At 41.8% G+C, this 11,332-nt stretch overlaps 1 protein-coding gene across 8 annotated transcripts; it reads left to right on the top strand.

The window, feature by feature from the left end:
- The first annotated feature begins 5,285 nt into the window (after positions 1 to 5,285).
- LOC127763318 (NADP-dependent malic enzyme 3-like) lies at positions 5,286 to 11,129 on the top strand. 8 transcript variants are annotated; one of them, XM_052287979.1, is made up of 10 exons: positions 5,286 to 5,819; positions 5,971 to 6,122; positions 6,232 to 6,337; positions 6,466 to 6,930; positions 7,060 to 7,127; positions 7,245 to 7,396; positions 8,194 to 8,239; positions 8,670 to 8,758; positions 9,132 to 9,212; positions 9,710 to 11,126. In XM_052287979.1, the coding sequence occupies exons 1-4, from the start codon at positions 5,808 to 5,810 to the stop codon at positions 6,751 to 6,753; spliced, it is 558 nt and encodes a 185-aa protein (XP_052143939.1). In that variant the 5' UTR covers positions 5,286 to 5,807; the 3' UTR covers positions 6,754 to 6,930; positions 7,060 to 7,127; positions 7,245 to 7,396; positions 8,194 to 8,239; positions 8,670 to 8,758; positions 9,132 to 9,212; positions 9,710 to 11,126. The 8 variants fall into 8 exon arrangements, with proteins under 8 accessions (XP_052143939.1, XP_052143940.1, XP_052143941.1 ...); XM_052287980.1 differs by having other exon boundaries at positions 8,194 to 9,212; positions 9,710 to 9,741; positions 10,246 to 11,129; XM_052287981.1 differs by having other exon boundaries at positions 8,194 to 9,212; positions 9,692 to 9,741; positions 10,246 to 11,129.
- Positions 11,130 to 11,332: the final 203 nt, after the last annotated feature.

Here is an 11,332-nt window from a genome sequence, read left to right as displayed (position 1 = left end):
ACATATATTAGAAAAGTAACTTAAAATAAAACGGAAGTAACTTTATCACGACATTAGAAGTAAATTCGTTGTAGGGATAAAAATATGACTCCATCTAGAAATTAAATTTAATCAGCACAGATCAGCACATGTAAGTTTAACAATTTTTAAAAGTAACTTCAATGTTAATTGAAAGTAACATTTGCATGGTTCAGAAGTAACTATATATAATTCTGTTTAATCACCGATTGTTTTTTTCCTTTCATTTTTATTTTAATGTAGAATGAGAAAAGAAGATAAAACCTTTGATGGGTTGTAAATAACATTGATGGAATAACTAATGAGAATTAATCATAGGTACAAGATGTAATGGATACTTCCTGATACTTTCTAACATGTAATAAATTACTTTTAAATTAATAAAATGTTTGGATATATTCAATATGGATATTGTTGAGGAATGATCCTCTCTAGCGGGAGATCGTGAGACCCTCCTTTCGTGAGTTCGGACGGGGGAAGAAGCTCGCCTCTAGAAATCGCGTATCCGTCCCCAAGGCTCCTAGCTAGTGTAGGATCGTAAAGGGTCTTTCCCACCCCAAAAGCTAGCCATTGAGGTGAGGGGCTCCCCCACTTATATCTTAGATCCTTTGTCCTTCCACAACCAATGTGGGACTATTCAACAATCTCCCCCTTCACACATTGGTGTCCCTCAACCCTTCACCGCCCCGCAGGCACCCACGGTCCATCAGGTCTTCACACGTGTCCATCGGGCCAGAGATGTTAACATAGCCTGGGCTCTGATACCAATTGTAGGATCGTAAAGGGCCTTTCCCACCCCAAAAGCTAGCCATTGAGGTGAGGGGCTCCCCCACTTATATCTTAGGTCCTTTGCCCTTCCACAACCAATGTGGGACTATTCAACAGCTAGCTCGCACACAACCAAATTATACAGGTTTGGGCCGCTATCAAGCGTAATACCCTACTCTTGTGTATAGGATTTAGACTGAGAGTTACAAAGGTTCCTAAACTTAGGAGAACACTCTTAGTTCCCTCCTCCACAAGCTCAGGTTTTCTGAGAGTCGTCCCCTTTCTCGGTGGGCAAAGTCCTCCTTTTATACCTCAAGGGAATACCACATGCACCGCCTCTACCTACTCTTCTTTCGGGTGGGGATCCACCCTATCTTGACTGGAACTCGACCCGTGCCTTCGCCTGGAAGCTAAACCACAGCTTGTCCTTGAGCGGGGCCCAGCGCCGTCCCTCGCCTGACACGGGGGATAGCCCTGTCATTCCCTCATTAATAGGTGAAGACTTGTGGTGGCCGCCGTCCGAATGACCCCCCCGATGGGACGAATCATACCTACCTCCACTCCGCTGGAAGCAGATGCGACGTGGGAGCACGGTTGTCCGTCCAGTCAGACGTGACCGGCGTCAGGCCAGTCACGGACTGGTCATTCTTGACCATCGCGCGTCAGTTTAGCACGCCGCACGTCTGCCCCACTACATTAAATGCGACAGGGGGCAGTTGGGGCGTTGCGCGCATTAAAGGAAGTTCAGCCTGGGCCCCCTCCTCGCTTGCTCCCCCCGCCAAACGGCGGCTAGGCGAGGGCCTCGGGGCAAAGCAGTGCAAGGGCCCAGGGGCATGACGTGGCACCCCGAGGCCCCGACCCCCCGGCCGCTCCTGCGGTTCGCAGAATGCGGGGATAGGACCAGGCAGTAGGGACACGTGGCAGGATGGGAAGGTAGATTCCCCTCACTTCGCATATCCCCGGGCCCATATCTCCGACATATATCGTTTTGTCACATATTTTGAGTGGAGTACAATGATGCAAATAGATATTAAAAACAATATGTGATTTAAAATATATAAGTTATTAAAGAGATTAAAAAAAGATACATACTATTGTATTTTTCAAGTTGAAAGGAGACAGATGGAGTGGTAGCTGGTTTAGACAAACTAGTTACCACTAGCTGTGTAGTCACGTCCTTTAAAAAAAAGGCATGCATTAAAGTTACATTAATTTTGTTATAAGTTACTTCTATAATATATGTAAATTACTTTTAGTTTTTATTGAATTTACTTTTATATATATAAGAAGTAATTTAGATATATATAAAATTAATTTGTATTTTTTTATCAAAATATAATCATGTGAGATCTTGTTGTAAAGATTTAATTGTTACGAACACAACGGTGTAATCGGATGAGTGGTTTAAGAGAAAATTTTATTTGAAGCATAGGTGGACATGGTCGCTTATAGATGGAGTGGTAACTGGTTTAGACAAACCAGCTACCACTAACTGTGTAGTAAAATATGACGAAATAAATTCAAGGTTATGCTATATAAATTATGAATTGTCTCCCTTTTAACCTTGCACTTCCTCCGGGTTGAAAATAATTGTTATCTGGATAAGGACACAATCTTAAAAATAACTTAACTTTGATCAATATTTTCTATAATAATATATATATAGAAAATATCAAAACATACGTACGGTCATCATGTTTCTAAGGCAAATGTTTAAAAAATTGTTCATAGTCAAAGCTTTAAAGTTTGATATCAGTCTTGTATAAAACGAAAGGGAGTACTTATTTAATTGAGAAGTTGATGGGCCTCTAAACTATACGTCAAATAAAGAAATGAACAATAAATATTGAGTATTTAAAATACAGTAATTACCATAATTAGAAAAGGTAATTTCCATAAGTATGTAGTAAAATTCAGAAACGGTCAGTAACTCAGTATACATCAAAATCGTCTCTGTTTTCAATATTTCTGTACTTTTTATCATTTCTATCATTTTTGTTTTTGTTTTTGTTGGTAACAATTTCCACATTACTTTAGCAGTAAAAATTGAAAAACAGCGTTAGTCGGTCATGAATATTTGTGAGCGTTTTCATCCTAACATTCCATACGTCTGGTTAAATAGAAATGCTTACATTTTGGCTGGAACATAGTTAGTAAAAACAAGGGTAAATAAGCACTCTATGAAAAAGTTATCTCCTCCGTTTCACAATGTAAGTTATTCTAGCATTTCTCACATTCATATTGATGAATATTTTCCCATATCAATATGAATATGAAAGATGCTAGAATGACTTATATTTGAAAGATGCTAGAATGACTTATATTATGAAACAGAGAGAGTACTCACTATCAGTAGCTGCAACAACGAAAAGCATCTAGCTAGTTTGATTCAGGGTTGACAGTTTTGGCTTGGTACGTTAGTAGCACTTTTTTACAAGCTCAGGCTGGATCATGAGCCAAACAAGCCAAGGCCCAGCCAGGCAGCCAAGCACAACAGTTGTCTCAACGCTCATTATCCCAACATCTTTGGTCGTAAAATTTCTTCCTATCTACCCCGGCGCCACCAATCTCGTTTGAGCCACTAGTGCGTTTCTCGTCTCTTGCATCGCCTCCTCTCGCACTTGCACCGTGAATTCTCAGGATTCAGATTCAGTGATATAGGATAGGCATGTCGCAAGAGATGATATAGGGTGAATCTTGGCCCTCCAAAATAAATCTAACGGCTGAGATTCGTCCACGTTATCATGAGTTAAAAATTTATCCTATGTAAAGATTCATCCTAATATCACCTTGTGACATGCCTACTGACATCACACCGCTGCTCTGTCGTACCTGACACTGACATCACACTTCTCCTTTACTCCCTCCGTCCCAAAAAAAGACAAATTTTGGTTTCCGTGTCCAACGTTTGACTGTCCGTCTTATTTAAAAAAATTATGAAAAAAATTAAAAAGACAAGTCACGCATAAAATATTAATCATATTTTATCATCTAACAACAATGAAAATACGAATTATAAAAAAATTTCATATAAGACGGACAGTCAAAGTTGGACACGGAAATCCAGGGTTTGCCTTTTTTTAGACAGAGAGAGTACCTCGCATCATCCCGTGCCCTGCCGGTTGTTAACTGCCTGCTATGTACAGTATATACTAAATTACCTTGTGTCATCGTTGTTGCTATCCAGCATACCTCCGTCCGCCGATCACCTGCCCGTAGCAGCACAAGGAGACCAGCACTAGCCGCAAGTGAGTCATGGTGCCGCCATAGCCTGTCGCTGGCCACTCCTTGAGACCTTACCTTGCCTATCTCTAGATTGCCATTCCCTCACTGGGCTCTGGCTCGCAAGCTAAACGAGCTCGCTAGAGTTAGAAAGCGAGCCGAGCAGAGTCCGTTCAGTATCATAGCGAGCCAGAGCGAGTTGAGCTGATGCGATATCCAGTAGCCCTACAGCAGCAACATTAGGGATGAAAATGGTCCAAAAACCCTCTACCATTTTTATTTTCATTTTTTTCTTGAAAACGGAATCAGAACGATAGACCCAAAAATAGTAACGATATCGATAATATCGATATATCAGAAACTGGACCGTCTGAACGAAATCTACCGATATTAATTGTAAGTCGAAAATTCATCTCGGAAACAACAATCTGGCATAATCACACATTTAACTATGCATGAAGATGACTTTATAACTTCATTCTTACATCATCACACTCCACATAACACCGTAATATGATTACTAGTGATATGATGATAAGTTCAACGAACAATATAAACAAAGTTGAACAATAATTCAACATTGATAATTTGAGGAGATCAAATTTCAACAAAGTCTATATGCCACACCCTAGAGTTAACATTGTTTTTCCTGACCACTTCCCCTTCCTAATGGGCTGTAGGCTTCTTTCATTCATGAGCTTTTAATGGGTTGGGTTGGCTGAGCCGCTAGAGAACTTTCGAAATTTTGATGGAAATTATCGGACAAATGCAGTTACGAGAAAACGGTCCAAAAAACCTCTATCCTAATTACGCTACCATTTCTAGAAAATATTCTAATAATTACTAATACCGATTGAAACGGTCAGTACAAACCGGTAACGACAGCCAAAAATCTCGGAAATTTTCGTACAGTTTTCACCCCTAAACAGCATACTAGTACTACATCCGTCCCAAAATAATTGTAATTCTATGTTGTTTAGCATATATTAAGGTTTTAGAAGAAAGACTATGGTGCCCCTCGTTAAATGGTGTTTATATCTACTCTATAGTTCAACAAATAGTTTCACTCATTGTTTCATTCATCACTCAATGATTCAGATCGTCTGTGTAAAATCGAACGATTGAGATCGATCCCACCTCCCAAAATCCGCCGATCCCACCTCCTGGTGAAAACCGAACGGTCCAGATCGATCAGCAGCCTCCCACCTCCATCTACCGCGTGATCTCCCCCAATCACGCGACTCTCACGCGCCGCATCCCCCTCCGGGCTCCGGCCCTCCGATCCTCTCTCTCTCTCTCTCGCTCGCTCGCTCGCATCGCCTACCTAGACGCTGCCGCCGTCGCCTCGCCTCCCTATCACGCCCACCCCCTCCCTTCCTCACTCTCGCGCCTCGCTGCCACGCCGCGCCGACGCCGTCGCCCCGCCGCCGTCGTCGCCGTACGCCATCCCCCCGCCGCCGCCGTGCATCATCTGGCGCCGGTCCCCCCCTTCCCCCTTCTTCGCCCTCCCCTCGCGGCGGCGGCGTAACCGGCGCCAGTATCCCCCTCCCCTCGTGGCGGCGTCAGAGTCGGCTCCGGTGCTCCCCTCCCTCCTCCATCCCCTTTCGACGGCGTTGGGGATGGTGGCAACGCCGGTAGTGGTGGCGGTGTGAGGTGCGGGTAGAAAGGAGCTGGTGACGGGCGGGGAAGAGGTGTCCCGATCTGCACCGACTCGATCTGCGCGAGCCGACCCCGCTCCGGATTGAGCAGGGTATGAGGGGAGAGGACGGCGGCATGGGAGGAGGAATAGGACAACGCCGATGGAGAAAGGGGTGAGGTTGGCCGGCGGGGGATGCTGGCCTTCACCCGCACTTTGATCACTCGCTCAAAATCAAATGCATTGATAATGAATGTTCATGCAGCAAGAACTGTTGATTACTGAACACTCTGTCATGTTTCTTGGTTCTTTTGTGCTTTTTTCAGGAGAGGAGTGAGAGGCTGTTCTACAAGCTCCTGATCGACAACGTGGAGGAGCTGCTGCCGGTGGTGTACACGCCGACGGTCGGAGAGGCATGCCAGAAGTACGGCAGCATCTACAGGCGGCCACAGGACCTGTACATCAGCCTCAAGGACAAGTGCGGTTTTCTTGCGAGGATTCTGTTTTTCTTCTGATGTTGAGGTTGATTAGGAATTTGCAGCCTGACAGGAATCTGTGTTTGTTGGTTTGCTTGTTGGTGGATTCAGGGGGAAGATCCTTGAGGTGCTCAAGAACTGGCCGGAGAGGAGCATCCAGGTGATCGTCATCACCGACGGTGAGCGCATTCTTGGCCTTGGAGATCTTGGTTGTCAGGTACTGCATCTTTTCCCCCATTTCCTGCCCTGATTTTGCTGTCATGAATATGTCGAAAAGATTTAGCTGTGATGATGTATGTTTACCTGAAAGCATTTGCTGATGTATGCTGCTGTTATTATGTACAGGGAATGGGTATTCCCGGCAAACTGTCTCTGTACACTGCTCTCGGAGGAGTTCGCGCGCCTTGCCTCCACCTTCACCCGTCTGCCACCATCATCGCCGCCATCACCTCCGTCCTCGCCCCCTCCCTCACGCATCGTTTCCCTCTGCGCTTCGCCTTGTCTCCCCTGCGCGTCGCTTCCCTCCACCCTCACCGCATCGCGCCCCTCATCATTCCCTCGCGGGTCACCTCCTTCCACATCGCTGCATCTTCTGGATTTGTTTGCAGCCGCCCTCTTGCAGATCATCCCTGATCCATTCGGTTAGCGTCATGCCGCCGCCGGATTGCCCCGTCGACTGGTTTCCCTCACACCGTCATGCCTCCTTGCCCTCATGATTCACACGACGAGCGAGTTTCTGTCGATGAGCCAGCAAGATGAGCATTGTCGCTGTCGCATCACCGCTGGACAAGTGGACAACCCCAAAACCAGGTAATTGTTCTCCATTAATTTGATCTATAGTTATTAGTACTGTCTGAGGCATCAAGCATAAGAATTAGCAGTAACCATTCAGAATGCAAAAAAGAGCTCACCAATGAAAAACAATGTTCTTTCTTTTAGGGTATCATTGTCATAATTAGCAGATTTCCTTCAATCAAGGTCTCGACAAATTCTACATATGGGCTCAGGTTCTGTTAACGTGCTCCACACCATCTTTTTACTATACAGCACTTACAAACACAACGATAAAGATATTCTGTAGTTGTGTTCTTAACATATGTATTTTATCTTATTACGTAACTTAGTTTTCTGGAAATGGAAGATGTGGGGGTGGAAGCAAGGGTAGAGTGATGCAAATGCTTCATCGGGCCACGATCGTCTGTCGGCCTTCTGGCTGTTTTTGCACCTGTCCTGTCCACCGCTGACGGCGCAAGGGAACTTCGGTGAGCTGTAGCAGGTAATTGGACGAGCTGAATGGCTTATGCATCGACAGATTATAAAGATGATCTTTACCTGGTTATACACATGCTTACATGATGGAATTTTTTTTTATGATGTAACTTTAGTCGAAAATACGTACAAATGTCGATGAGATATAAAGAGAATCCACCAAATTTATTATTTGGTATACTTGTGGAGTATATTATAGAACGAGAAATATGACCACCAAATTAGCATGAATATTTTTCCTTCTTGACCTAAGCCATAACTTTGGTGTTATGACTTAAATGAATTACGATACTTGCCTATGCCAGCAATGGTCCAATGTGTGGTCCAGTCTGAGTTTGTGTCAGATATATAACCTGAATCAAGGTGAATGGAAATATTTAGCTGGAGTGCTGTGCAGTATATGCAGAGTTCACACAATTTAGACGGTTGGAGTTTAGGCATCCTGTAAACTCCCAATTTCATTAATCAAGTGTTTCTTTTGTAAAAGCCTGAACTCCAAAAATTGATTTTTAATCATGGATTGAACTGAACTATCAAAATGGATTTGCTACAAATTTCAGTATTTCACCTGCTCTGTGCAGTCATTTGATGTTCGATGTAACCTTCTAAAAGAAAACATCTTGCCTAGGGTCAGAGAAGGCAAGTATTTTGGATTCATCATGTGTAGGATTTGATGTTCAGGTCGTGCTTGTTACAACGTTGAGTAGTTTTCTGTTGGTTTAACTCTGGAAACACATAATTTCCTGTTAGTTACTACTTTATTCCTTGTGTCAAAAGGCTATGATATAAGACTCTGTTTTGCAGGTAAGCAACAAGAAGCAGTGATGGATTAGCTTTCCCTTTAAGGCAGGTAATAGCTGACTTGAGTTAATTTATTAATTGGTGGATTACTCATGCAACACCTGCCAGTTTCCATTATTCTTTTATACTTTTTTATTGAAAAAAAAGGAATTTTCTTACTTCTGTCAATAAATATAATACTATGGACAAGCACTTTTGTTTGATTGTATTAAAAGAAATACTAACAAATGTTAATGAGATATAAAGAGAATCCTCCTATCCAGTTTACTCCTTTTGTTGGTGCTATTTGATTGTGACTTAAACGGACCGATGATGTAAATTCATTTGTTATACACTTACTCTACTCTGCACAATAGGTCTCTGATTAAATGCCGCTGAGGGAGGGTTTGTTCTGGTTGATGAATTTTCAAGCAAATCTGTTAATGATCTTTACAAGGTTTCTATGTGTTTTTATGTGTTTTCTGTGAGATCTTTACAAGGTTTCGGTTTGGGGTACAAATTCACATTCGATCTGGATTTCATTTTGGTTTTCAAGTGAAGCAAACAAGCCAACATAAGGCCCTGCCAGGTATGAGTTTGCTGCTCCTACTGTATGTGCATGTAGCAGAGGGCAAGAAGGAAGAGAGAAAAAAGTAGAGCAAGAAAATATTTAACATTGGAATTGGGAGATGTTAGTATGGAATTGTGATCAACCGTACTGTTGTGCACTGCTTTAGCTGAAACCATCTGAGTGACAGGAGAGGAACTGGAAGTCGTGCATTGATACAAATGATATTTTTGTGATTTGTAGCTTGAGATCAAATAAAATTTAGCAACTCAGCCATATTTCAGAGCCTGCTTCACTTAGGCAATGTAAACTTATAAAGGCCTTCACCTAGCCAATACTATTTATTTTATTTTTATTCTCACAATAGAAATGATATTGTTTTCGATGCCCCTAGGTGGCTCACACCAGTCTCCGCCATTGCCAGTTCGGGTGCCTAATGAGGCCGGTGCTGTTGAATGACAGCCATATTTCCAAGGTGAGTATTTGAAACCTTCTCTCTTGTGGCAGGTTCATTCGGTTATGTATTTCGTTCAGCTGAGGAATTATCCTTTGATCATGGCCGTTATAAATGAAATAAAAGCTGAACTGCACTATGTTCATGATATAATTTATATACTTGGATAGCCATGATTCTGATTTATATTTTAGGGGGGGGGGGGGACCATGCTTCTGAAATTTACCATCTGGAAAATGTCCTTGACATTGCTTACTGTACACTATGACTTCCCACAAAAATACTTGTGTATTTTCTAGCCTTCATAATTATTTCCCACAAAAATACTTACTGTATATGTTTATCAAATTTACCATCTGGAAAAAAAAATCCCAAACATTGTTTACTGTACACTAAGATTTTCCAAAAAATACTTATGTATTTTCCAGCCTTCATAATGATTTCCCACAAAAATACTTACTGTATACTGTATACTAAAATTTCTGAGTTTAACATTGCAGTCTTCTGAATTGATACAGGACTCAGAGCTGATACACTGAGTGCGACAAAGGTGAGTCATGTGCGGCAAATTTGAGGATCATGTATATTTTGGTATTGCTGGCAGGCATAAGTCTCACCATTGAGCGAAACACCACATTCATAAGTTTAACGGCTATTTATCTAAATTCAATTTTGCAAAAATGAAAGTTTTGTTTAATGGCTGAAACTGCACAGTGCTACTATGATCTCAGAACCAAAGAAATTAATTGTCTGAGTTTCCTACCAGCAAATTGATTTGTTCAAAGATTTAGGTGGTCACGGGCCATAATAAATCATTGAGAATATGTCATATAACATTCAGTCATGTATCACAAACAATTTGATTTTGACAAAATTAGGTAACACATAAATCAATGTATGCAAACATCCAGATACCTAACACTATTGACTGCTTTTTTGTTTCGAGGGGGCTCACTGCTTATATTTTATTGAGCTTAGCTATATTGTATTTCTCTAAACTGCATAACCATCTCACTGCATAGCCCATATCTTTATACCACTGTGACAATAACAGCTACATCTCTACAATCTTACTACTGGTAAGAAATGAAGGATTGGTGGTACATAAAGTGCCTCAAGTTGATTGAAACAAGCAACCATTTGTAGATCCAAACAATATCGTCGTTGTTATTGTCATACATCTTGTTTGTATAACTTACATATCTTTCAGACTCAAGGTGGCGAAGTTTGATCTCTACGTAAAAAAAATAGCAATCGGTGTTTTCTGCACTCGAATATGTAAATAAGCTGTAGTGTGTCAGATATTACAATGGTGTTCATTATAGAGCACACTTGCCGACAACATTTTGCAGTGGGCTTATCTATGAATATTTTTTTTATTCATCTGTTGCATGGTTACCAGTGTGCTGTATGTTTCATTCAATTCGACCTGGATTTGTAGGCACGTCTAAATGGTTCATGGTTAATGAGCACGTAGTGTAAACATGAGTTGGATTACTAATCCTAAATCTTGTCGATTAGGTATGTATGGATCAAGAATTGGATTTGGAGATATAATCAATAACCAAACAAGTGTAGTGAAACAGGAAGTTCATTATATGTATTACTATTGATTCCTTAGAAAAATAAGATCATATAAAAAACATGAAACATTAAATATTAAAAGTTATTAAAGATAGCGTTTAGCATGGGCGTATTACTAGTGAAAAAAGGCCCCCAAATATCCATCATCTAACTCTCCGCCACCGTACATGAAAAAAAAACATATGTAATTTGGATTTTCTATTGCAACGCACGAGCATCTTTACTATTCTTAAAAGAAAGAGAAAAGAGAGAGATGAAAGGAAAATGTTCACTTGAGGTCTCTTATCTTGTCGTTGAGTTTCAAAACTGTCCATGAACTAAAATACCAGATATAACAGATCCCTGATCTTGCAAAACCAGGTCACATTACGTCTCAAGGCACTATTGCTCCCTGGTTTTAGTGATGTGGTGGCTAAGTCAGCGTGGGGCCATATGGGTCCCACATATCAACCGATAATCTTCTCCCACGTATCTCCCCTTTCTTCCCGTCTCAACCCAAACCTCTAGGGCAGCCGACAAGAGGTGGGGAGAAGAGTGGCGACTGACGGCTGCATCAT

The sequence above is a fragment of the Oryza glaberrima genome, chromosome 2 (assembly GCF_000147395.1).
Source record: "Oryza glaberrima chromosome 2, OglaRS2, whole genome shotgun sequence".
NCBI classification, from domain to species: Eukaryota; Viridiplantae; Streptophyta; class Magnoliopsida; order Poales; family Poaceae; genus Oryza; species Oryza glaberrima.
This window is presented reverse-complemented; position numbering and strand designations above follow the sequence as displayed.